Raw genomic sequence first — 27,559 nt, forward strand, 5'->3', positions numbered from 1 at the left:
TTTTTAAGTGGGTGAAAAAAATTAAAAATAACTTTTGAGACACATGAAAATTATTTAAACTCCACATTTTGGTGCCCATAAAGTTTTACTAGAAGACAGCCATGCCCGTTCATTTATAAATTGTCTGTGGCTGCTTTTGCACAACATCAGCAGAGACCATATGGCCTGAAAAGCTGAAAATATTTACTATCTGCTCCTCTACAGAAAGAGTTTGCAAACCCCTGCTCTAATTCATAATCAACTTGAGGAGTATCATAAGCAGAGAAGGTAGTACTGAGACCTTCCTTCATTTCCATGTGTGAGAGTTGTTCTAATCATCAGAAATTCTTTAGTTCATTGGAAAAGATAAATCCACTTAAATTTTTTTTTTTATTTTGTGCTTTAGCATTTCTGTCTTCAGGATACGTTAGCTTTCATTAAAGACTGAACTGTGTCCTGGTTAGGTTGTGTTGCAGGGTTTTACTATTTTGTGCAAGGTTTGAGCCAGCTCTTTAAATTACCCCTTACATGGTGATTATAATGCCCCCAGGTGGTCTGTAGTTAACTTTTTGTAGCTGTTCAGCCATCTCTCTGTGATTACTTCATTTATGGTGAGGATGTGAAGAGAGAAGTGTTTTGATGAACTGCCCATTTGTTTTTCATTATCTTTTCTGGGAAGCTGTGAATTTCCTCCCTGGGCCGCATTAAATTATACTCCTATTAAAAACTCCCAACAATTAAAGTGTGTGGAATCTGATATCTGCAGTTATTTGTACAGTTTTGATTACTTTTTTTCTTAGTCATTTAAAAGTGAAAATCATGCAGCCTAGGCAGTAAGTCTTTACGTGTACAATGCAATGCCCTCTAGTCATAAACATGTATTAACTATTTTATTTTTGTATGTGTGTGTGTCTTAATAAATTGTGTTCCTTAGGCAACTTGTTCCAGCGATGGCATGTTCCTCTAGAACTCCAGCTGACAAGACAAATGGCTAGCTCTGGTGCATCAGGGGGCAAAATCGATAATTCTGTGTTAGTCCTTATTGTGGGCTTATCAACAATAGGAGCTGGTGCATATGTAAGTAGAAAAGCGGCTTGTGTAAAGAAGCTGCCAAACAGCTCCCATTAGTAGACTCTGTACTACTCTGCTTTAAAACTTCTGCAACTAATTCCCCTTTCTCCTTTTGGAAAAATTTCCAAAAGCCTTCTTTAAAGTGCCTACTGTCTAATAATCCTGTGAGAGCCAATTTGGGAATGACTGAAATTTAATCTCCTGTTGGTTAGCTTTGCTCTTTTCACTTGTCTTTTTACTCATTACTTGAAAGCCACTGTGTTTTCTTAGATTTGACTAATCCACAAAATTGTACCTTTTTCTCTTGGATATGACATACTAACCTGTGAATAGGTGAGAATTCACTGCAGCTCCTTAGCACAATATTTGATTTCGTCCCATTCATTAAATATTTTATTTTTTCCTCAGCTTGGGATAGATATTAAACAACAATAACAACAGCTTTCAGTCCAAAATATTAAGTCTTCCTAAAAGAAAAGCTATCCCTGAATCTCACCCAAAGAATCTCACCCAAAGACTAAATTATAGAATTTGGCCTAGTATCTCCAATTTTAGAATGGAATCTGTGTGAGGTGAGAAATACGGTTTTAAATGCTATGTAATAATAACACAGTTATATCTCCTTAAATGAACTCTGAGCAGCTTAGTTGGTCACAGAGGAATTACTCTGTGGTGCTCTTTTCTTTCTTTCTTTTTTTTTTTTTAACTTAGCAGGGTTTACTGTGACTAAGCAGGTCAGTCTAAAGTTGGAGCATGTAAGGTTGAGTGAACCAACTTAGATAACAGCTAATAACACCCTTGATTGAAGGAAGCTGTTTGTTTCACTCCCCAAGAGCAAGTGGTTAGATACCATTATAATTTTAGTTCTTTCCACATTGGTAAGATGGTGAAATTATCTCGTTCCTTGGTCACTAGGTTATAAAACAGGGAGGTGAAAACGACTTGAAGTTACGTAGATTGTCATTCCCTCACCTGACTCCCAAATGCACAAAGAGACAGTTTTTGCCAGTTGTGAATCAGCCCAGAGTAAGCAGGTGAGCTCTGGCCACTAACAGACTCTGGGGAAGTACACATCCTCCTGCAGTCCTGGAGCAGCACTTTTTTCTTTTGTAGCACAGGGTAACCAAAAATGCTTCCCTGCCTTTGTGTTGAATGTTTCTTCATTAATACTTAGTGCTTTTTCTATTTCCTTTTGTTTCTTTCTTGGCCTATCTTTACCTACAGTTGTGCAGTGTCATCATCTAGGATCCCCTTCTAGATCACTAGCGTCTACAGGTGCTTCTGTGAAAGATGGCAGCAGCCTAGTATACTTCTTAATTGTAGGAGCAACAGTCACTGGGGCAGGAGTTTATTATGTAAGATGCTTACACTAAAATATATTTCGGGGTAGGGTGGGTGAGACCATGGCACTAATGAAAACTTGATCCATTAGAATACAATGAAATATTCACAGCATGTGCTTTCTAAGTATTTATTAAAGGGACATTGTCAGTCACTAGGAAGCCCTCAAACCTCATCTTTCAAACTGTTGGAAGTCCTAACAGCTATATGTAAAGCCATACATTTAATGATTATTTTTAAAACCTCATCATTAACCCTTCCTTTGAAACTTTTACCGAGTTCATAAGTCTTTTTAAGATGCTAAATTATATTGTGCTTTAGTGCTGCATACCTAACAAGATAGTCTCAAAGAGTAAATGTCAAATAAACAAATAAAAGTAACCTGAATACCATCCATTTTGGATCCTTTTAGGTAAAATGTCATTTTTGTGTTTTGTCAGAAACAACCAAACCTGCTTTTATTGTGAAAAGGCATTTTATTGAATGCTTCTGAGGAGGTCCAAAAAGCCACAGAATGCAGTATTCTCCCCACCCACCCCCAGCCTCTGTTTCAAAGTAAATTCATTTGGCAGTGTCCCTTTTGTAATCTCTAATTTGGTCAAACTAGTGGCTGAAGTGGTACAAGCTAACACATTCATGTAGATTGCTTTGGTAAATGCCTCTCATTCATAATTTAGATACTACCCTCCGAGCCTTACCGCTTCCATTTCCTAGCTCTCAACTTTTGCCATCAGTTCCACCTCATTCATTCAAAAATAGATGTAAAGTGTTTGCATCTGATACGTTTGTAACAGCTGAAACCTATTAAACCTCTGGTTTATGTTGCTGTACCAGAGTTGGATGGCCTTCACAGAGCTGGCCAGGCAAATCTCTTGATGCCAGGCCACAAGACAGGGCCACAAGTCACTGTTGCTTTCTTCTGCCTTGGAAATATCTACGAAGCACAAGTTCCTCTCAAGTCATTCACTTAAATGCCTCCTTGCCCTCTGTGTTTATCCAACACTGGTAATAGTAAAGCTACTAGATTATAGTGGTTTCAGGTTAAATGATAAGCTTTTGTCTACCTACAGCTGTTACTGAACTATTCTGTAAAGTTTTATATTGGGTTTTAAGTCATTTCAAATGTGGTCTGAGGTAGCTTAGGTTTTTAATCCTCTGAAATTGGTCGTAGTCTCACAAGAACCGTTAAAGCTGTGGAGTTCAGATTTGATGAGATGTGGCTCTAAGCTATTTAGTGTTTGTTAGCCTGCTCTGACTGCCATAACAAAATAGCACAGATTGGGTGGCTTAAACAACAGAAATGTATTTTCTCACACTCTGGACACTTGGAAGTCCAAGATCAGGCTGCCAGCATGGTCAGGTTCTGGTAGGAGCTCTCTCCCTGGCTTGACCACCTTCTCCTATTTCCTCACACAGGAAAGAGAGAAAGAGGGTGAGCATGAGCTCTGGAGTCTCTTATTCTTTTTTTTTTTTAATTTTTTAAAATTTATTTGACAGAGAGAGATCACAAGTAGGCAGAGAGGCAGGTGAAGAGTGGGGGGGAAGCAGGCTCCCTGCTGAGCAGAGAGCCCAATGCGGGTTCGATCCCAGGACCCTGAGATCATGACGTGAGCCAAAGGCAGAGGCTTAGCCCACTGAGCCACCCAGGTACCCCGGAGTCTCATATTCTTATAAGGGCACCAGCCCTATCGGATTAAGCCCTCTACTTATTTAACTTTTATCACCTCCCTAATGCCCCATCTGTAGATACCATCACATTGGGACTTAGGACTTCGACCTGTGAATTGGAGGGGGACACAGACATTCAGTTCACAGTGGTGTTCCTTCATAACCTTTCTCTCTCACATGAGGAGGTGGTCCTAATTTGAGTACAAATACTACTTTAGTGACTCCTGAGTTGGGAGCTCTTTACCACCACGGCCATCCCCAACCCTCCAAAACTACGAGAGCAGAACTAAGGAACAAGGGAAATTTTTCTGAAATGTTTGCTCCGGGTCTGTACTTTTTTTTAAGACTTTTTTTTAAGACTTTATTTGTTTATTTGAAAGAGAGTGAGTGAGAGAGAGCACAAGCGGGGTTAGGAGCAGAGGGAGAGGGACAAGCAGACTCCCCACTGAGGAGGAATCCCAGCGTGGGACTCCATCCCAGAACCCTGGGATCATGACCTGAGCCAAAGGCAGACATTTAAGTAACTGAGCCACCCAGGTGCCCCTAGATTTTTATTTACTTATTTGAGAGAGAGAGGGAGAGATAATGCAAGTTGGGGGGAGGGGAGAGGGAGAAGCAGACTCCCCACTCAGCAGGGAGTGGGACACAGGACTCTGGATCATGACCTGAGCCAAAGGCAGACCCTTAACCAACTGAGCCACCCATACGCCCCTGTGGTCTGTACTTCAAATGAGTGGTTTTTATGTTTTTCACCATAGTTCACAGAAAATTATGTTTTATCTGGCAACCCGTTAAATAACTATAAATACATAAAACTCAAAATTCAAAAATAACATAGTAGGTGTGATATACTTTGATAGTTTTATTCGTGTTTTTTTATAGATTTTATTTATTTATTTGACAGATCACAAGTAGGCAGAGAGGCAGGCAGAGAGAGAGGAGGAGGAAGCAGGCTCCCTGCTGAGCAGAGAGCCCGATGTGGGGCTCCATCACAGGACCCTGAGATCATGACCTGAGCTGAAGGCAGAGGCCCCAACCCACTGAGCCATCCAGGCGCCCCTCATTCGTGTTTTTTAATGCTGATTATAGCCTTACTTAATTGATTGTACAGTCCCTAATGGGTTGCAACCTCAATTTGAAAAGCACTAATCTGAGCAGCACTTCTTTGGCTTAGGCTGCAAATAGGAGCTCCTGATTAGTGTGGATGTGGGCATTCCTCCTCATCTTGCTTGTGACTTTCTCTAGGATTGTAGACAGATCTGATCTCAGTCCTATTATTTGTCCAGTGAGCAGAGCCTAAGTGGCCTTTAGACTATTTTTTTAAAGATTTTATTTATTTATTTGACAGACAGAGATCACAACTGGGCATAGAGGCAGGCAGAGAGAGGGGGAAGCAGGCTCCCTGCTGAGCAGAGAGCCCAATGCGGGGCTCGATCCCAGGATGCCGATGCTGGGATCATGACCTGAGCCAAAGTCAGAGGCTTTAACCCACTGAGACCTTTAGACTATTTAATGAGATTTAGTATTGGGACCCTTTGCCCAACTTGTTCAACTGGTTGTTCAACTGGTAAAAATCACATTGCCTCATTAAATGACTTTTTTCCTTTCAGATTTCTTCAAGGCAAATAAACACCACCATATTACTCTGTTTAGAAAAGTTGTCTCCAGTGATATTTTTCACAGATTTGTAGTTTTTCTTAATCTGACATGTATTCATACCACTAATTCAAAATCTGTGCAGACTTGGAATACAGTAACACTTGGGGGAAAAGTAACTTTTTAGTATGTCTATAAACATTTTTATATCAGAATATTTACTTAAAAACTAGATATATAAACATATATGTATATAAATATATGACAACCCTCATTTTTGTCCTTTCTCCATTAAACCTCAAGATATTTGGTGTGTGTGTCTATACACATACATACATATACATATACATCTGCTCTACTCACATGTGAAGCTCTTGGGTCTAGTTTTTTTGATCTCTCTCTAGAGATGGAGATCTAGATTATCTCTAGATAAATCGAGGGATCTAGATTTTTTTATATCTCTCTCCATCTGAACATGACCCCAGTTTATTTCTCTGTTCACTCATGTTGATTAGCTTAAGCCATCTTTTTAGGTAAAATTCCCTTTCTTAAAAGAATTTTTTTAAAAGGTGTGGGTAAATACTGGAGTCGTGTATAGTATCTGATGGCAAGGTAAAAACTTTTTTCCTGAAATTGATGTCAGTTGAATTCAGTTTATTAATGTGATGAATTTAGTGGTGAATTCACTGAATAGCCATTCACTTTCAATATACTGTACTTAATTTTCTAACCCATTCATACCATATGTTAGCTATTTCCAGGCTGAATACTGTTAAGTCCATGTCTTAGGGTCCAGTTTTCTCATTACAGCCCACTGCTTAATGTGCTGCTCTGTAAAGGGCTCATAGAAATATTCTTCAGGGGTGCCTAGGTGGCTCAGTCAGGTAAACGTCTGCCTCTGATTCAGGTCATGGTCCCAGGGTCCTGGGATTGAGCCCCACGTCAGGGTTCCTGCTCCGTGAGGAGCCTGCTTCTCCCTCTCCTTCTGCCTCTCCCCCTGCTTGCGTTAGCTCCCTCTCTGTCAAATAAATAATAAATGAAATCTTTAAAAAAATATTCTTCAGACATGTTTTGTGACACTTCTGATGTCCTTACTTTCTCCTCCAATTAGTTAATGACCTGTGATTTCAGTTAACATCAGTTACTTAAATTTTCATCTTGTTGAGCCTTTGGGGTACAAAAGAGCAGAAGTAATTAAAACAAGTCATTCTTGCCTGCTCTTTTTAAAATCTCCAATAAACTCAAACACTGTATGTTAAATAAAAATAGTCCTAATGCTAATAGACCCTTCTTCAAGTTGAACAGCTAGGGAAGACACAGATTTGAAATAGGTGATTAAGCAAGGTGTTTGACTCTTGGCAAATATCTAAGTGTCAAAAGCAGGATAGACCATTGAGGGAAAGATGAGTTACTCTGTCAGACTAGGAAACGGGCGCGGGCGTCATGTTTCAGGGCATAAGCAGAGTCGCCAGCAAAACTTGGGACGTCTACCAAGAACATATAATGTCCCAGAACTGTACAACTTGGTCTCACAGCTAGTATCCACCATAGTCCAAAACCCCTTTTACAAAATTTAACCCTGGGGCTCCTGGATGGCTCAGTCGGTCAAATCTTTGACTTCAGTGCAGGTCATGATCTCGGGGTTCTGGAACTGAGCCCCACATTGGGCTCCCTGCTCAGCAGGGAGTCTGCTTCTCCCTCCCCCTCTGCCACTCCCCCCAACCCTGCTCATGCTATCTCTCTCTCTCTCAAAAATAAATAAATAAAACCTTTAAAAATAATAAAGTTTATCCCTTTATCCTTCTAGTATAAAATAATTTTCTTAAAAACAGGATTAAAAAAAGATGGTAAAGACTGTTTAAGAGGGGAAGAAAGTCATTCAGGTATTCATGAATGTACCTTTGTTGATTTTCCTTTTTTCGTTAGCTGTACCTTCAGACTTAAATATTAGGAAAATTCTTTACATAGCTCCTAAGGAAATTTGAAGCTGGAGCCTTTTCTTCTGCATGCCTATGTTCTTTCTAGACCAAGTGTGTACATACCCACTATTTTTTTCTTAAGAAAATAATTTTAACATAGAACTTACTTCATGTAGACAAAAGCTTCTCATTTAATTAAAAGATAATGATATTACTTATGGTATAAGCTAGATTTATGATGACATTTTCTCCATGTTTGGATCTGCAGGCCTACAGGACTATAAAAGATGATCAAAAAAGATACGATGAAAGAATGTCAGGGTTGGGACTGACACCAGAAGAGAAACAGAAAAGGGCCACATCACCTGGTGAGTGCTATTTGAGACTCAATATATGAAGGGCAAGTTAAAAACAGTTTGGGTGCTGTGCTTTACATATGTCTTACAGACATGACGACACTGTGAGATTGTAAGTTTCCAGAAACTGTGGAATTACCCCAGACCTGGGAGCAATTTGTTAAGGTATTTGACTGGAATTTGAGTTTGAGAATAGTCCCTAATGAAGATTGGGATTGGTTGGTTTTTTAAAAATATATATATATTAGACTCTTAAAAGGCAAGTTTTAAACTCAGAAGACAAGATTGATGAGGAAAGTTATTGGAAAAGACATAAAGGCCCTTTTTTTTTGCAATGAGAAAATTCTTTTGGTCTGTTTTTTTCCCCTTTAGAGTCTTTGGAGTTTTCAAGTTGTTAAAGATATATTTGTTTTCCTAACAATATAGCACTAGCCGTCACTTCTATCCCCATAACTGGCTTGATTTTTCAGAGAGGAATGTTTTAATCCCTTAATAAGGCCCACAACTCTGTGCAGGTGATTTATGTATGTTGCTTTCTTCAAAACACGTCCTTTTTCTTAAACATTGTATAATAATCCCCAATTGACCTGCTGGGTTTCCCCCCCTTTACTGCTAACAAAAGGTGAAACTGAAGTTGATATTTTCCTATTGGTCATTAGGAAGTTAATGGGAAGAGGAGAAACTTTCTGATACATGCTTTCCAATGTATTTTAGAAATAGCTAGACATTTAAGCTAGGTTCTAGTTCTTACAGACATAATAATGGATGAATGATGTTGGCCAAATCATTCGCCTCTTTGGGGGGTATTTTTCACTTACAAAATGAAAAAGATACTTGCTTTTCTTGTCCTATCAGGCTGCTGTGAAGTTTGTCAAGATTAATGTAGGTACAGTGTTTGCTACCTCTGTGTGTAGGATTGAAACAAGTGCAAGGTGATTTTTTTTTTTTCTTAACAGTGGCAAGGAGAAGCGCCTGGCTGACTGGCTCAGTTGGAGGAGCCTGTGACTCTTGATCTTGGGGTCAGGAGTTGAAGCCCCATGTGGGGTGTAGAGATGACTAAATAAATAAATAAACTAAATAGTGGCAAGGAGTCATCTGAGATTTTCAGAAAATTCATCCTGTCTGGTGTGTTGCTTACAGCTCCAGAAGGAGAACCAGTTCCTCAAGTCAGGGTACCAAGTCACGTTCCATTCCTGCTTATCGGGGGAGGCACCGCTGCTTTTGCTGCAGCCAGATCCATCCGGGCCCGGGATCCTGGGGCCAGGGTAAGGCACACACTCTTCTGCTTGGCACGGAGGGTAGTCTGCTAGCACTTAGCCAGGGGCAGCACTTTGACATCCGCCTCTTAAATGACTTGGCTGTGATGAGTATCATTATTTTCTGTCCAAAGGTCCTGATTGTGTCTGAAGATCCTGAGCTGCCATACATGCGACCTCCTCTTTCAAAAGAACTGTGGTTTTCAGATGATCCGAATGTCACAAAGACGCTGCGATTCAGACAGTGGAATGGAAAAGAGAGAAGGTGCGTTCACTTCTGTAAAATGGGCCTGACCGGCAACTTGAACAAAGCACAGGGCATTGGTCAGGAGTCTGCACAGACCACGTCTGGTGCATAGGAGAGCTGCCTCGGCTGCACACTGGAGTCCGCTGTGGTGCACACTGGGCACAGCGTAGAGGCAGCAGGCTCCCGTGGCAGGCGTCCTGGATCCTGTTACCTGATCTGCCAACAAGTGCAGCTGTAAGGTTGGCTTCTGCAGGACTAGTGCGCCTATTTCCAGGACCTTTCTTCTAGACTTCTGCCATGAAGATCAGCTTGGCTGTGTTGTCACTTCCTTACGTTACACTTGCTGAGGCGTCTCCAGTAAAAGCAAAAGACAAGACACTGTTCTCTGGCATTTTCCTTGACACCCTAGCAGGCATGCAGAATTGTGGTACTAGAGTGTGGGAACACCGTTGGGAAGAGCCTCTTTATTAAAATGTTTGCCTGAAAGACTTGGAAAGATGGGTCCAGAAACCTTCTCCCTCTATAGAACTCCATGGATCTCTTGATTCCAGTACCATGTTTTTGGGTTCCAGTTTTTTTCTTACTAGTGACCTCTTTGTTACTAGACTGAGTTTTACAGATCTACCCACCTCCCTCATCCCCATTATCATGTTCTGTTCTCAAGCAGGGTGCGTACTGTCAATTACGTTAGCCATCCCTTAATTAGTATCTCACAGCTAATGTGTGCTCTTTGAGGCAAAGCCCTCTCAGGAGCTAGACCTAGCTGTCCTTCGACCAGCACCATTCTGAACAACCCATTTAGGTGGATGTGTGAATACCAGCTCCCTGGGTGGTGTTCTTGTTCTAATTTGGGGTGGGGGTTTGTTATTTTCTTTCAGATTTATTTAAGAGAAAGAGAGTGTGCAGTGGACAGAGGGGCAGGGGGAGAGAGAGAATCTCAAGCAGACTCTATGCTGAGCACAGAGCCTGACACAAGGCTTGATCTCATGACTCTGAGATCATGACCTGAGCCAAAATCAGTAGTCAGACACTCAACCAGCTGAGCCACCCAGGCGCCCTTTCCTGTTCTAATTTTGAACCTAAATCCAGAGCAGGGTTTCTCAAACTTGGTGCTATCAGCATTTAGGGCTGGATAATTCTTTGTTGTGGGGGCTGTTCTGTGCATTGTAGGATGTTTAATAGCATCCTTGGCCTCTACCCACTAGATACCAGAAGACTCCCTCCCCCCTAAGCTGTTACAGTCAGAAGTATCTCTAGACATTGCCAAATTGCCCCCAGGTGAGAACCACTAGTCTAAAATACCTCTGTGTAAATAAGTCATGACCAAGATTTAGTGGGCTTGAAAACTTACTCTGCAAAATGTTTCTAAAGGTTTTCATGATTGAAACAACTTTACTAGAGCTATGGGAGAAGTTGATGGCAGTTCCAGGTGTTTATGGTATTTTCTCCTTCTTCTCTGTACAGCATATATTTCCAGCCACCTTCTTTCTATGTCTCTGCTCAGGATCTGCCTCATATTGAGAATGGTGGTGTGGCTGTCCTCACTGGGAAGAAGGTGAGCTAGTAAGCCGTGCCCCTTGTCCAACTCCATGTGGGCCCCAAGAATGGAGACTTGTATTCCCATTGCCATTTGTGTCTGTCCTGCCACTGTAGTTCATTAAAGAAGGATCGAGTCCTTTTAGATTTGTTCTCGCCTGTCTTCACTGCTTATTATTTCTTCCTGGGGGAAGCACTAATCTCAAAGCCTAGAGTAGCATGTCAACTAAACTTTCCCAGAGAAGTCAAACTACTGAGATCATTGACTCTGAACCTGTTCCTTCTCCAGATTTGCTCCTCTGCCCTTCCTTTGTCTTCCTGTTTTCCACACTAACATTTCTTTGGGATTATTGATGACAAGAGATTGACAGCGGTATATTATTCAGGGTAGTAAAATAATTTAGGCATTATGTCAACACGGGAAATACCGTTAGACTTTACAAAAGTGAATGCCCGAGTAATGGGGGCAGTGACTGGAGGGCATTTGTGGGGTCCAAGGTGGGTTTTGTTTTGCTGTGGTGTGTTTCATTTTTGTTAATGGGAGGTGCTAGTGTGTATTTGTAAACCAATGGCGGCGTTCCAGTGGAGAGGGAAGGGTTATCAGAAGGAGCAAAGTCCAGAGTAGATGGGATCCAGAGCACAAGTAGAGGAATTGACCTTTGCTAGGCATAAGCCTGCTTCTTCTAGAAGGAGACATAGGCAGATGAGGTGGATATAGGTTTATGGATAAGCTGGTAATGAGACAGTATGTATAAAGTATGCTCTGTGTGTAAATAACACAACAGGCCCTGCCCTTTAGGGCCTAACAGTATTTAAGCAAAAACGAACAGATAATCATAACACATAGATATGGAGTAAAAAAGATGGGCACAGTGTATTGTGGGAATTACTGGGAAACAAGCCCGGTATAGAGGTGATTTCAGGGAAGGCTTCCTGGAGGATGACTTCTTACAGGATGGAAAATTGTATGGAATGACGAAGAATTCACCAGTGGTAAGTGAAGCGAATTCAAGTAGAAAACAGCATAAGCAAAGATATGGGGGTATGAAAAAGCACCTTTTGTGCAGAGAAACAAGCAGCTAGCTACTGACAAAGCAGAAAGTATAAGTTAAAGAAGGGCAAAAGATGAAACTGAGAAGTTATGCTGGGGCCTGACTGTGGAGCGCTCTCTTGTATAGAAGAGCTTGACCTTTACTTCATGGGCACTGAGGGTCTCTTGCATTTTAAACACGGTTATAAAACAGACTGAACTTTAAGTAATCCTTTTGGCTCTGAGGAGGATGGACCAGACTAGAGGTAGACCATTTTGAAGACATTGTAATAATCTAGGCGAGAGATGATAGAGCCCAAATTAGGACAGTAGTAGCGGTGGTGGTGGCGGCGGTGGTGGTGGTGGTGGTGATGGCGCTGAGGAAGTAGCAGTAGCAGTAAACATAATTTTAAAATTTACAGATATTATCTTTACAGATAATTATCTCAGATATTTACAGATATTTTCTTTATAGATATTAACAGATATTAGCTTTACAGATATTATCTCATTTTCTCATAATAATCTTATCAGGTAGGTACTATTATTATTGTCATTTTATAGAGAAAGAAATTGAGATTAAAAAGAGATAAACTGTTGGGCACCTGGGTGGTTCAGTCAGTTTAGTGCTGGACTCTTGATCTCAGCCGAGGTTGTGATCTCAGGGTTGTGAGTTCAGGCCCCACACTGGGGTCCATGCTGGGCCTGGAGCTTACTTTAAAGAAAGGGTCAACTAACTTGCCTATGATTATATAGTTAATATGTGGGGGAGACAGAATTTGAGCCCAAATCTGTCTCTGACTCCAGAGCCCAAGCTCTTAATAACACCATTGTATAGTTTCCTGACAGGTGACAGAGAGTGGGAGACAGACCAGAGACATGCTTAGAAGGCGGCCTCGATGGGGCATGGTGATAGATTGAAGGTGGAACATGAGCAAGAGGGAGGAGGCAACGATGCCTTTCTGATCTCCGGCTTGTATGGGAGGGGGTGGTATAGCCCCAGCCGAGAGAGATGTTACAGGAGGAAGACCTCATTTAAGGGGGAAAGAAAACTTCGTTTTGGACTGTTAAGTGTGACATGGAATATATTTGTGGAGTTGGCCTGTGAGTTGGATAGTTGACTGTGATGTTTAGAGGAGGGATCTGGGCTCAGAGATCCGGGAATGTGTAGGAGTTAAAACCGTGAGAGTGGGCCATCTCCACAGAGGCCATCTGTGGAGAACTTTGCAGTCAGAGGGGAGTGGGACAAGGATGGAACCCTGCGGACCCCAACTTTTAGGAGGGAGGCTGAAGACGAGACCACAGAGGAACTAGGAAAGAAGTTGAAGAGAAAGCCCAGGACAGGGGCTGAGCGAGGTTGGAGAGTTTCAAGAATGATCAAGGACTCCTTCAGAAAGTTTAAATGAGAAAAGGGAGACACCAATTGGTAGGAGCTCGAGGAGGATGTAGAGTCAGAAGTGGGACTCGGGGGGCACCTGGGTGGCTCAGTGGGTTGGGTCTCTGCCTTCGGCTCCGGTCGTGATCTCAGGGTCCTGGGATCGAGCCCCGCATCGGGCTCTCTGCTCAGCGGGGAGCCTGCTTCCTCCTCTCTCTCTGCCTCTCTGCCTACTTGTGATCTCTGTCTGTCCAAGAAATAAATAAAATCTTAAAAAAAAAAAAAGAAGTGGGACTCAGGACAGGACAGACCAAAGGCGAAGTCCTCAGATGTCAGCAGAGAAGCAGGGGATGAGAGATATTTGACAGAGAGAGATCACAAGTAGGCAGAGAGAGGGAGGGATGCAGGCTCCCTGCTGAGCAGAGAGCCCAATGTGGGGCTTGATCCTGGGACTCTGGGATCATGACCTGAGCTGAAGGCAGAGGCTTTAACCCATTGAACCACCCAGGCGCCCCATTCTTCCCTCTTTTAGTGGGAATATTTGTTGAATGTTACCTTCCCAACATTATAAATTGAGTGTCTAAGTGATATAACTTACCATTTTAGTCCATAAATCTCTGTATCAGGAGAATCCACACCCCAAACCAATGCAGAGATCATCCTGAAGACCTTGGACTTTAAGCCTGTTGTTATGATAGATGAGACTTTTAAGTTCTATATGTTGGGAAGGAAGCGGGGGTGTTTTATATGCTGAAAGGAGGTAAGTGAGTATATGTGATGGTGGGAATAAATTGTGGGAGAATACATTATTGTTCAAATTATTTATGGCCCCTTTCCAATGGATGATAGATCATGAATTTGCCTGAGGAGATGGTTCTGGGCCAGAAAAGAAGGGAATGGGGTTCAGGCACAGAAACAGCACAGAAAGGACACCTCATCCCGGAAGCTGGAAGGAAGGAAGTAAAGTTTTTCTTCCAGGGGTTGGGAGGTGGGAAGCTGAGGAAGATCACATCTAATGGCTTCACTTGTTCTTGCAATAAACTAGGGTACCAGGTGGTTGGTTATCTGAGAGTGAACAGTGTGATGGTTGAGTTAGTGGGGTTGGGTTGAAGAGATAGCTTACCCAAGGACAAACCAAAGGCTAAAGAAGCTACTCACCCATACAGTCAGTTCATGTCCTTGCCTCCAGAAGGCTCAGTGGAGGGCCCTGTCACATGTTTGTAGAGCTACCCGTACTGCCCTTATCAGAGCATTTCTCCCTCTTGATTGTGTATGTTAAATGGTCTGCCTTGGCTACTAGACTCTGGAGACAGGGAAGGTATCTGTTTTTCTCACTGTCATGTCCCCAACACTTAGCGTAGTCCCTGACATGGTAGGTTTTTAATAAGTATGTCTTGAACTAATAGTCTGGCAGCTGGGAGAAAAGAGAGCAGAGACTGGATCTCTAGTCTCTCTAACTCCAGATCTCAAGCTCCTCACCATGAGAAAGAGGAGGTTGCGAGGAAATTAGAGGCGGTAGCAGGAGAACAGTTTGGGTGATCTAGCATGGGCCCAGATTGGTTGGAATCAAACAGCCCACTGGGTAAGCAGAGAAAATCAAAAGCAAGTATGGGTGACAGCGGGACTGGGAAAAAAAGCTGGAAGAATGGAAAACTGTGACCCCCAAAATGGGAAATTCAAGGTAGAAATAGAGCTTCAAGGGATGGGATCCCGGATGTGGCTCGGAGGAAGAGGAGGAGCCAGCTTCCAACGTCTTCAGGGACTGAGGAGTGACCGGGAGACGGCTGCATAGAGGTGACTGGTAGCATGTCGGTGGGTGCTTCTCAGAGGGGTGTGAGGGCACACGAATCCAGAAGCCACAGTAGTCAGCACCCCTGCCCCTGGGTGTGCTAGGGGAGGAGTGTGGGTGAATGAGCAGTCTCTACATGTGAGCTGTCCTTGGCAGGAGAGCTGAGTTCTAGCGAAGGGTAGAAGGTAGACTAAATCTCCTGTAAAAATGTTGGAAGATGCAGGAGTGTTGTTAACAAAAAAGTCAGGTTTCCAGAAAAACCAAGCAGAAAAGTCTGTCTCTGTTCTCCATTTCCACAAATCGGACAGGGACTCTGGGGACTGCAGGGATTTGTTTTAATGTTGACTGCCTAAGAAGCTATGACCACTTGGAGAGACTGGGTACCAGAGACTGTGGTGCCAGTGGTTACTTAGAAATGGTTTCTTAAGGATCGCCCTAGGTCAAGAACGAATTCTTCTCACTGGGCTGATGACTGAAGGTACAGGGTTCCGTTTTGGGGTAATGGAAATTATCTGTAATTATAGTGGTGATGGTTGCACAACCTTCCGAATATACTGAAAACCACTGATTCGTACACTTTAACGTGGTAAGTGTGTAGTGAATTATGTCTTGATAAAAAGACGTTTAAAGCTAACTCATCTGTCTGTGTGTGTCCCAGGTAGTACAGCTTGACGTGAGAGGCAACATGGTGAAACTTAACGATGGCTCTCAGATAACCTATGAAAAGTGCCTGATTGCAACAGGTGACTGACTATTTCTCGAGGTGGATTTCTTCCCTGGTATAGTTCATTTGAGTTTTAGTACAGAAGGCATTACTTAACCTTAAGAAAAAGAAGTGGGTGTCTTCTCTTGGTGCAAAGCCTAGCTAATGACAGGCCTCTGATCAGCAACCTTTCTGGAGTATCCTTGCTGCCCCTTTGGGTAAGGGCACGGATGGGTATTGAAGACGATGGCCTTTTTCTCTCCCCGCTTAGCCCTTGCTCTCTGCTCTCTGCCCTGCGCCCTGGAAGGGATACAGCCTCATGGCTTCTTTTCCAGTTCCAATCAGAAATCAAGAAAGAGAGGAGACTGAAGCAGTCCCTTAAAGGAACATAGCATGCTTTCTGGTGATGCCCCTAGAAGGATTTAGGGAAGCAAAAAACAGAGCCTTGTGTCCATCTCTGGGGAGGGCGGGCCCTTTGTAGAGAGCCTCACTAATGGCTTCTCCAGGGAAATTGACAGAAGCCTGCTGAGAAGCCAGGTGAAGGGACACAAAGCCTCTGGGCCCTGTGGGTGCTGAGGGGGCCACAGTGCCAACTTCATGGGGGGCTTGTTTGGACTAGCTTCCCACTTGTTGAGCTAAAAGGGTTTTCCTGCTCCTATTTCCAGGAGGCACTCCAAGAAGTTTGTCTGCCATTGACAGAGCTGGAGCAGAGGTGAAGAGTAGAACCACGCTTTTCAGAAAGGTAATTGTCTGTTTAGTGCTTTCATTGTTTTGATTTTTGAAGAGGTAGCATAATCACGTGGTCCCCAAGTTAGGGAGGTGGGAGTTCTATTTATGGGAGACTTGGTCTCTGGCCTTGAGCAAGTCACTTCCTCTCTCTGCACCTTAAATACCTCACTGGAGGGTTTTCAGCTCCTAGGCAAAAAATACATCTAGTGTTTTTGATTGCTTGCTGTAGTTCCTTCCGATTGCCCTTCTGTATTTTTTTTCCTGATGCTTTTGAGTCATTGGAACTCCTTATAGCCTCTTGGCATTTTGCATTGCAAATGCTACTGCAGAGCCTTTGAGGAGAAAACTCTTGAGTACCTAAGTGAAAAAGGAAGGGGGAGCTTTGTTTCTTAAGGCTGTGCTTTACTCTTGACCCCTGCGGAAATGTTCCAGGCATTCTTAGGGTATTTGAGAATACTGGTATCATCCTTTCAATTATTTTTTTTTAAGATTTTATTTGTTTATTTGACAGAAATCACAAATAGACAGAGAGGCAGGCAGAGAGAGAGGGAGAGAGGGAAGCAGGCTCCCCGCCGAGCAGAGAGCCCAATGCAGGACCAGATCCCAGGACCCTGAGATCATGACCTGAGCCGAAGGCAGCGGCTCAACCCACTGAGCCACCCAGGCGCCCCATCCTTTCAATTCTTGATCAAATGCAGTTTATCAGCCTTTGGCGCCATTGACAATTTGGGCTGGATGACCGTTCCTTGTGAGGGGCTGGCCTGTGCAAATAGGGCATTTAGCAGTATCCCTGCCTCTGCCCGTTACCTGCAAGGAGCACGTCCTTGCCCCCAGCTGTGGCAACCCGAAATGTCTCCAGAAATTGCCAGATGTCCCCTGAGGGAGAGGGGGCAAAACTGCCCCCGATCGAGAACCACTGATGCTAGAAGGAATATTCCAGCGGAGAGAGAAATTTACTTCAGTAACAGAGGCTGTAATTGAGCCAATTCATACAAGGAGATTTTATGTGCAAATTACATGTCAAAGATCTAGCAGAAAATATTTCTTGTTATTATCCTATGTCCCTTTGGGAAATCAGTGGACTAAACTGGTATGATCCTGCAGATTGGAGACTTCAGAACCTTAGAGAAGATTTCCCGGGAAGTCAAGTCAATTACGATAATCGGTGGGGGCTTCCTTGGGAGCGAACTGGCCTGCGCTCTTGGCAGAAAGGGTGAGTACTGGGTGGTGATGTCGATTTTTCTTTCTCTGGTTTTATATCCTGTTCTTCCTGGGGCTCTAACAAATTCCAGGGATGCATTTGCCAGGATCAGTAGAAAGAGTTTGATTAAGATTTATGTGGTAAGGGGTGCCTGGCTGCCTTAGTCGGTAGAGCATGCAACTCTTGATCTCGGGGATGTGAGTTCAGGCCCCATGATGGGGGTAGAGTTTGCTTATAAAAAAAGAAAAGATGTATGTGGTGAAAAGCTAAGCACTGAGCTTAGTTCTCGTGAGGAGTCCCTTAGTGACCAAAAAACTATCATCTGAGCAACTGAACAGAAATGCTTTCTTTCCCTTCCTCTAGCCTCTAAGCCAGGACTCCTCAGAAATAAAGTATTAAAGGGGTGACTGGCTGGCTCAGTTGGTAGAGTGTGTGACTCTTGCTCTGGGGATTGTGAGTTCGAGGCCCACACTGGGTATAGAGATTACTTAAAAATAAAATTTTTATCTTTAGGGGCGCCTGGGTGGCTCAGTCAGTTAAGCATCTGATAAATCTTTTATTTTTTTATTTTTACTTTTTTAAAGATTTCATTTATTTGAGAGAGAGTCCAGGCACACACAGAGGGAGAGGGAGAAGCAGACTCTCTGCTGAGCAGGGAACCTGATGTGGGGCTCAATCCCAGGACCCCAGGATCATGACCCAAGCCAAAGGCAGACGCTTAACCAACTGAGCCACCCATGCGCTCCCTGATAAATCTTTTCAAAAAAAAATCATTTAAAAAAAAAAGAAAATATTAAGGAAAGGAAGTTATTGGGATGATAAGGGCAATGTAGACTACAGAGTTGTATGTATATTTGAATTTTTATTCCTTGTAAAAGTCACACTTTCTTCAGACATATGATGGTTCCCAGTTCAACCGATCTATATATTCTGGTTTGAATGTTTGATGGCAGCCATTTTCCTCAATGTCGGTTTTCGGCTATGTGAAATCAGGCCATCTTCTCAGGAGGGTGCTTCCTGTTCACAGGCCAGAGGCGCAGGCGTGAGCCTGTGCTGCTGCCTGGATGTAATGCACTTAGTTCTGGTACCTGTTGTATTTGCCTTGTCAGTGCCCTCGTGCCCCAGTGCCCCACGAATAGGAGCTCTGGCCTAGGTCACAGCGTTGCCCTGTGTGTCACGATTGGCTACCTGCCACTCCATTGCTTCTCTTCCTGTCCTCGCAGGATTGGCTTCTGCCTCCTGCTCTACCTACTCTGTTTCTTCTTCCCAGCTCGAGCTTTGGGTACAGAAGTGATTCAACTCTTCCCTGAGAAAGGAAATATGGGAAAGATCCTCCCTGAATACCTCAGCAACTGGACCATGGAAAAAGTCAGACGAGGTAGAGAGACTTTCCATATGCTATTGCTCTTTCCTTTGAGTGAGCCCTAATCCAAAGTTGGCTTCTTTGGGAATCCCCTTGACATATGCCATATCGCCTGGCAGGTGAACTATTTCCACCATTCTCCACTCAGCCAAGTTCCTGTAGGTGTTCTGAATTTGATGCACAAAATTCCCGGAAGTACTGAAAATGAGCTGTGGGTGTGCGTTCTTGTGGTTCCCCAAGGCTGCCTACGTACTGATGATTACTGGCTTTATGATGGGGGTGCCTTTAGTCACCTTCCCTTCTTGTCATGAAGGTGGGACGCTCTCAGGCTCAGCCTCAGGTCTTGTTTGCCTTCACAGAGGGGGTTAAGGTGCTTCCCAATGCTATTGTGCAATCAGTTGGAGTCAGCGGTGGCAAGTTACTCATCAAGTTGAAAGACGGCCGGAAGGTAAGGAGGGGAAGGCTGCCAGACCTTCCCCTCTCCCCCCCCTTTCCTCATTTTAACTCCTTCATTCGATAACAGTAGTTTTCGTGGCAGCCACCATTAACACTCTCATAATTTTCTGAATGAACTGTTCCTTCCATTAAAATAAGAATGATGAGAGCCAGAGTAGACATCTGTGAACCACTTTCCCTTCCCATTTGTATCACAGATTTTTTGAGACCTTTCAAGGGTGGCAGCTTTCTGTTCTGACGATGTGGGGTATATTTGTGTTTGGAGGAATTTTATAAAGTAGACCTTTAAATCTGTTTACCAGAATTATATAAGTTAATCGGTGATTTTTTTTTTTTAAAGCTCCAGTTCCTAGTAAAATAATGTTCAGTTCCTATGTCCATAGACATACTTGGAAACTGTGGTAATTGGCTGAATTATTTATTTTTTCCCCCTCAGGTAGAAACTGACCACATAGTGGCAGCTGTGGGCTTGGAACCCAACGTTGAGTTAGCCAAGACAGGCGGACTAGAGATAGACTCAGATTTTGGTGGCTTCCGGGTAAATGCAGAGCTCCAAGCGCGCTCCAACATCTGGGTGGTAAGTGTGCTACAGCACGAGCAGGAATGGCTCCTTGTCCGCAGCCCGTGAGCAAGTCTGCCTGGCAGTGTGCAAAAGCTCAGTAGCACCTTGCCCAGATAGAGGCAGAATGTTTGGAGGCTGAGGATGAAGAACAAAAACTTCACTGCTTGATTTACAAGATCAGGTATGGCTTCATGCCACAAGCTAGTGGAAAAGGAAATGAACAGTGTGTGCGCCTACAGAAATAGAGTTCTTCCCGTTCTATGGTTGGCAGCCGCCATCGCCATTGCCCTGATGGGCATGTGCCCAGCTTTCAGATGGATCTGCTGTTCGCTTTGCCCGAAAGTGAGCCCAGGGAATGGAGGATGAGGCAGTTTTATAAAATTCTCTAAGGGGGGAAATAACTCAGTTTTCGTTATCCTTGAGCACTATTTTTAGCTGTTTTAAAAAATCTGTTATGACACAAACAAGACTATAGTATGTAGGAACCATGAGGTAATTTCCCCATTGTTAGATCATTACAAATGTATTGTGTTTGATTAGGTACTCTGCAACTAAGGACATAGGAACTGTGAAGGGTTTTTTTTTCCCTCAAAGCTTTTTTTTTTTAAAGATAAAGTGTACTGGGTTTTTTTTTTTTAAGATTTATTTTATTTTAGAGCATAAGCAGGGGAAGGGGCAAAGGGAGAAAGAGAGAGAGTCCTAAGCAGAGTCCCTGCTGCTGAGTGCAGAGCCTGTCTTGGGGCTAAATCTTAGGAACCTGATATTTGTTATGCTCCACAAATAAGTGAAACCATATGATAATTGACTCTCTCTGCTTGCCTTATTTCACTCAGCATAATCTCTTCCAGTCATAACAAATATCATGGAGGACAAGGGGGGATAGAGAGGAGAAGGGAGTTGGGGTAAATTGGAAGGGGAGGTGAACCATGAGAGACTATGGACTCTGAAAAACAATCTGAGGGGTTTGAAGTGGTGGGGGGGTGGGAGGTTGGGGTACCAGGTGGTGGGTATTATAAGGGCACGGATTGCATGGAGCACTGGGTGTGGTGAAAAAATAATGAATACTGTTTTTCTGAAAATAAATAAATTGAAAAAATTAAAAATAAATAAATCTGATGCTGAAATCACACATCAGATGCTTAACAGACTGAGCCACCCATGTGTGCCTAGAATATACTGGATTTTTAAAAATTTGTTATAAAAGCAACATGTAGGGGCACCTGGGTTGCTGGGTCATTGTCTATCTTCGGCTCAGGTCATGATCCCAGGGTCCTAGGATCAAGGCCCACATCGGGCTCCCTGCTCCCACATCGGGAAGTCTGCCTCTCTCTCTCTCCCATTCCCCCTGCTTATGTTCCCTCTCTTGCTGTATCTCTCTCTCTCAAATAAATAGACAAAATCTTAAAAAAAAAAAAGGCACTATGTAGGTGTACCTGGGTGGCTTAGTCCGTTGGGCATCCAACTCTTGATTTTGGCTCAGGTCATGATCTCGGGGTTGTGAGATTGAGCCCCGCATGGGGCTCCCTGCTCTATGGGGAGTCTGCTTGAGGCTCTCTCTCCCTCTCTGCCCCCTCCCCACCTCTCTAAAATAAATAAATCTTTAAAAAAGCAATATGCATTCAATATAGAAGACATAGACAAGAATGAGAAAGGGGGAAGAAAAAAAAGAGGGGGGGAATCACCTACAGCAGCCACCAATATTTTGGTGTATTTCCCTCCCTTCATTTTCTTCTGAATAGGTTTTTTTTCCCTTTGTTATAGATGGTGATGGTGAGTGTACTACAGTAAACCTTTGTGTTCTTTTCCTTTTTACTTACCATTTTTTTTTTTTACTTATACCATTCTAAGGTATTTTCCATGTTGCTTCAGATGCTAAAGACTGTATAATAGACCACCAAGTGGATTTCATAGTTTATTTCAGCATTGTTCACATGCTGCTGGATTTTTGAGGTTGCCCTGGGGGAATCTGAATAGCCACAAAGGGTTAGAGCACTCACGTGCCACATCCTTAGGGAAGTTGGCCTTGTTCACCTCCAGCCAGAGGCTCTCTCTGCTTGATCTGTACCTGTCACGTGGTACCCTGCATTGCACTCCAGTGAGGAACGATGCTGCATCTTCCTCAACTAGGTTATATGCTCTTTGTGGGCAACGTGGAGGTCAGGTTTGTCTCAGCCACCCAGACAGTATAATGCTTTGTACAGAAATAAGTTTTCCATAAATATTTGGTGAATGAAGGAATAGATACTGAATGACCGAAAGAAAATCTTATCTTGGAAAAGATTTCTAGGTGAGAGGCGGTCTCACACCTACAAACTGGTTTCTGTGCATAGGAAAGAATGTTTTGCAAGTCATGGTTATTAAATATCGGTCTCTGCTAAGGGCAGAATGAGAGAAGAAATAGGTGTGTGCTGCAGCATAGGAAATTGAGGTGCACTTTGTGGAAGCATAGAATAGTTTTTTTGTTTTGGGGGGTTAGCATAGAATAGTTTTTTAAAAATGGAATCTCAACTTTTTTTAGTAAGTATGGGTGCGATTCTGGCCTGTAAATAGAAAACACTAATTAGTTAACAGCACAAGGGCTCTTTTTAAGCCCTCGAAATGTATGTTCTGTCTTTGTTTTTGTTTTTATTTACCATGTGCTCATGTAATGTGTTTGTTTTCAAAGGCAGGAGATGCTGCATGCTTCTATGATATAAAATTGGGTAGGAGGCGGGTAGAGCACCATGATCACGCTGTTGTGAGTGGAAGATTGGCCGGAGAAAATATGACTGGAGCTGCTAAGCCATACTGGCATCAGTCGATGTTCTGGTAATAGTTCTGTGCTTTATGGACTGAACTGGTTAGAACACAGAAGTCATGGAACCAGAGTTACAGTTCGGTTTCCATGTGGGCCAGTTAGCCTCATACAGAGGGGAGAAGACTTCCATCATGTTCCCATGCATTCTACACCAAAGCAGCTTTCTGGTAGAAGGCCCCACCTGTAAGTCAAGCTTACAGGTGGATGAGTGGAGGCGTCATCAGCACTTCTGGTAAAATCAGCTTGGGGTTTTGAGCTATGGTCGGCAGTACAAATGTGTGCTCTTAGCTAGAGCTGGCACTGTATTGTCATTTGTTCTTTGGTGCTAATGAGCCCAACGTACTGTCAGAAGACAGTCCATGGGCAACCGGCTGGCTCAGTCAGTGGAACATGCAACTCTTGATCGTGGGGTCATGAGTTTGAGCCCCATGTTGGGTGTAGAGATTACATTAGACAGCCCACTCAAGACCAGCATTTCAAAGTCAGGCATCTATAGGCCGTTGTCTGGATAGCAAAAAGTTAGCAAGGGACATTCCTGAGTGCTGGCATTGACCTTACTTGGCACACTCTCCTCTCGTTGAAAGGTGGGATACATAAAAAACTTCACGGTTTCAGAAGCCTCTAGGCAGTTTCTACTGGGGAAAATTTTCAGCTGGTGAGAATACATTTCAGGAAAATCACACACAGTTTTGTGAGCAGGCAGCAGAATCATAACAGCTGGGTTTCAGGGTCAACACCTATAAGATAATGCAGTTAGGAACAAAAGAGTCCATAGCTAGATAATTTTCAGTTAGGTCTCCAGACCAGCATCCAGGAAGTCCTTGTAGACCGTTCCCTGAAGATACCAGTCCAGTGAGCTTCTGTGGTCAAGAAAAGACAACGTGGGAATAAAAAGCAGAGCATAAGGAATTTAGTCCACGATATTCAAGTAAGCATCATAAGGGGACAGACGGTAGCTTATGCCTGTGGTGAGCACTGCACAGTGTGTAAACCATCAAATCACTAAGTCCTACACTTGAAATGAGTGTAACACGGTATGTCCACTGCCGTTAAATTTTACTTACTGACTTACTTACTGAATGATGCCAAAAGGTAGAGCACCAGAAACAAAACCATGAGTAGTAGCCTCACGTGATTACAAAACCATCGTGTGTCTGTGCCACAAATACTCTTGGAAGTTCCTGGCATAGTAAAAACTGTGTGATGATGATAGGAAAAGTTTCCAAGAAGATTAAAATAAAACCTTGAAAATGAAGTCTCAGAGGAAATACTGTCCATTGATGAAACTGTAAAAGATCTCAGATTCTGAGTTCTGTAAATACGGAGTACCCTTTAAAGCATCAGAAAGGCAGTTTTAGGTTGAGTTGAAAGAAAGTGGTGAATAGTAAATTTGAAGAACCCTTCACCCCCCAGGGGGTAAAGGCATGGATAAATTTCCGAAAGTGTAGATCATCGTATGGTATGTGATAAGTATAATGGCTTTTTAAGGAAAATTAAAGCTGCTTTGGGATAGGAATGCTTTCTCACCATTGTCCCCAGATGCCCTGGCAAGCAGACCGATCAGTTTGGCATTTCCCTTGCTGCACAAACCAAGTTCTTTGGTTGGCATGAACCAAAGTGTGGTGTCTTAGAAAAAATTAAAAAATGTACCACCGTGTCATTCTTTGCAGCCTCTTGACAAAACACCCTCTTCTCTCTCCTTCCTTAGGAGTGATTTGGGTCCCGACGTTGGCTACGAAGCTATTGGTCTTGTGGACAGTAGTTTGCCCACAGTCGGTGTGTTTGCAAAAGCAACTGCACAAGACAACCCAAAATCTGCCACAGAGCAGTCAGGTAAGGAAGCCCAACTAATTCTCTGGGTAGAGTGTTGAGAAGCGCTGGTCCAAATTCTCCTGAACAAGGGGTTTCTGTATTGACCAGAGGGCACTGTCAGTGAAAGCCTTTCTTCATGTTGTGCTTTAAAATAAACCCAACCCGTAGTCCTCACTCTTTGGTGGTCTGAGAGCTGGCAAAATCAGGTATCCTGGTCCGAGCGTAGACTCAGATGTGGTGGGTGTTCATCCTAGCCTCCGGGCAGTGGCTCTCTCGGCGACACTGGTTTAGTTTGCCTCGAGGGACTGGGAAGCTCTGTGCACTGAAGAAAACCGGAACTTTTGCGATTTTTATTTTTTAATTTTTTATTATCCTTATTATTATTAGCCTCCTGCTAATCCCAAGAACTTTAGTGTAGGACCTGTTATTCTCCACAGACCCTGGGCAGTGAAAAACTGGGCTGAGTAATTCTTGAGCTGCCTGCAATTCCATTTGTCATGTCTTAGTGCCAGGTTTTCTTCAGATGGGAGGCATCTCTCAAGGAATGAACTTCTCTCCCACACATGACTCTTTCATTAACTCTTAGACCTGTTCTCTCTTCCTTCCATGACCCCAGCTGAAGTTACTTAGCCTCCATGTCCTCTTGTCAGAGTCGTCCCAAGAACAGGTTGTTCTTGAAGGAGAGAACAAGACATTATAAGGACATGGAGGTCCTTTTCCTGTGTAATCCAGGTGGATGACATACACCCACTCCTTCATCTGGCGCTCTCCAGAGAAGCGGATCCAGGAGAGGGAACCGGGGACTTAGAAACTCTGGGGCACTACTCTGTATCCTGTGCAGAATTGTTCAGAGCCAGCCTGACAGTTCTCAGAGGACAGCATGCCCCCTCCCCAGGAGGAAACCCCTCCGCTTCGTTTTTCCATATGGAAGTGCGCTGTCCTGCTTTGGCCAGAGGGCCTCTCTAGCAGCACTGTCCAGTGGACCTTTCTGCTCTGCCCACTACCTTAGCCCCTAGCTGCATGTGGCTTTTTAGCACTTGAAATGTGGCTCGTGCAAATGAGTACTGAATTTTACATTTGATTCAATTTTGGTTAAAATTGATTAAATTTTCATTAACTTTTAACGAATTTTAATTGAAATTGCTGTTTGTGGCTAGTGGCTACTGTACTGAATCGTGCAGCTCTCAAATGTTCCTCAGAGGATAAGAGCAAGTCTTCTGCAGTTTGAAGAAATCCAGATACCAGGAAATAATCCACACATACATTTAAAATGAAATGGTGGGGCGCCTGGGTGGCTCAGTGCATTAAGCCTCTGCCTTCGGCTCAGGTCATGATCCCAGAGTCCTGGGATCGAGCCCCGCGTCAGGCTCCCTGCCTCTCTGCCTACTTGTGATCTCTGCCTGCCTCTCTGCCTACTTGTGATCTCTGCCTGTCAACTAAATAAATAAAAATCCTAAAAAAAAAAAAATAAGAAATGGTAAGGGAGGCAAGTTCTGGGTCAGACTGACGCCGTGCCCTGGGGCCGGCAAGGAAGAGCTTTTGTCGGCTTTGCCAATGGAGAGGAGCTGGAGAAGGCTTTACTTTCTAAGTGCTTACTACGGGGGCATAAAAACAAATCCTCTAGGAGCAGCTTGAAGCAGGTGTCGAAAGATACTTGCCTTCTAGAATTTCCTAAGTTCATAACTGACTCTCATTTTGATTTTGTTTGTTCTGGGGATTGGCCACAGGGACTGGTATCCGCTCCGAGAGTGAGACAGAGTCTGAGGACTCAGAGATCGCCGTTCCTCCCAGCAGTCCTGCAGTCCCCCAGGCCCCTGCCCAAGGGGAGGACTACGGCAAAGGTGTCATCTTCTACCTCAGGGACAAAGTGGTGGTAGGGATCGTGCTGTGGAACATCTTCAACCGAATGCCAATAGCAAGGAAGGTGGGTACTCATCAGAGCTCCTTGAGGAAGATGGGACCTGTGGGCCGGAAAACACGCCCGGGACGTCATCGGGTGCCCTGCTGTGCATTGTCCACCTGGGTCAGACCGTGCCTAAGCAGAACAAAGGTGTAGCCTTGGCTCGGGAGCATTTCGTTTTTAGTTAGGACTTGGCTGGGTGGCCAGGGAGTTGGCATACACTCATTTGGGGTTAACAGAGGGCTATTCCCACAGCTCCCAGGGCGATGTGGGCGTTGGCCCAGGCCCCCCCATTGTGCAGGCTGGCCTGGCGCACACAAAGCAAGCCAGTGACCCACTGTTCCTCTCTCCCTCAGATCATTAAGGACGGTGAGCAACATGAAGATCTCAATGAAGTAGCCAAACTCTTCAACATTCATGAAGACTGAAGCCCCCCAGTGCAACAGGCAAGCACTTTGCTGTCCCTGACAGCAGCTCGGATGAGTAAAGGAGCATTTTTTATTCAGCACACTTCCTCTGTATGTATGAGTTTGAATGGTAAAGTCCTTTGTGAATATCTCAACCATGTAGGCAGATTCTTAATGTTCACATCACTAAATAAAACCTGATTCTTCTAAATTAAATTCTGTTCTCTTTGAAAGGGAACGGGTGGGCGAGGGGAGGAAAGTTGTGCATCTCAGCGAACAAGCACACTGGAGTTCTTACCAAGTGCATGAGTTTTCTCAGCCTCGTATTCCCTGCTCCACATTCAGCTGCTTTCAGTTCCCTGAATGTGTCTCTGGCCCCATCCACTGTTAAATGAGTGAACACAGAAACACATGGAGCAGACTCTGCTTTACTGCTTTACCTGGAACAGTTCCTGTCGTCCCGCTC

The 27,559-nt window shown here is 43.7% G+C and overlaps 1 protein-coding gene across 2 annotated transcripts in view; it reads left to right on the forward strand.

Moving 5' to 3' along the window:
- AIFM1 (apoptosis inducing factor mitochondria associated 1) overlaps positions 1-27,304 on the forward strand; it is a 32,958-nt gene extending 5,654 nt beyond the window's left edge. The window contains exons 2-16 of one of the 2 annotated variants that reach the window (XM_045068063.1): positions 914-1,056; positions 7,843-7,942; positions 9,071-9,195; positions 9,321-9,451; positions 10,898-10,988; positions 15,822-15,906; positions 16,532-16,608; positions 17,700-17,808; positions 19,067-19,174; positions 19,519-19,607; positions 20,052-20,192; positions 22,843-22,985; positions 24,683-24,807; positions 26,514-26,710; positions 27,043-27,304. In XM_045068063.1, coding sequence (XP_044923998.1) covers positions 914-1,056; positions 7,843-7,942; positions 9,071-9,195; positions 9,321-9,451; positions 10,898-10,988; positions 15,822-15,906; positions 16,532-16,608; positions 17,700-17,808; positions 19,067-19,174; positions 19,519-19,607; positions 20,052-20,192; positions 22,843-22,985; positions 24,683-24,807; positions 26,514-26,710; positions 27,043-27,114 — 1,736 coding nt within the window. In that variant the 3' untranslated portion in view covers positions 27,115-27,304. The remainder of the gene's footprint in view (positions 1-913; positions 1,057-7,842; positions 7,943-9,070; positions 9,196-9,320; positions 9,452-10,897; positions 10,989-15,821; positions 15,907-16,531; positions 16,609-17,699; positions 17,809-19,066; positions 19,175-19,518; positions 19,608-20,051; positions 20,193-22,842; positions 22,986-24,682; positions 24,808-26,513; positions 26,711-27,042) is intronic. The other variant, XM_045068064.1, reaches the window with a different exon arrangement.
- Positions 27,305-27,559: the final 255 nt, after the last annotated feature.

This window comes from Mustela putorius, unplaced genomic scaffold (genome assembly GCF_011764305.1).
Source record: "Mustela putorius furo isolate JIRA1106 unplaced genomic scaffold, ASM1176430v1.1 tig00003899_pilon_pilon_pilon, whole genome shotgun sequence".
NCBI classification, from domain to species: Eukaryota; Metazoa; Chordata; class Mammalia; order Carnivora; family Mustelidae; genus Mustela; species Mustela putorius.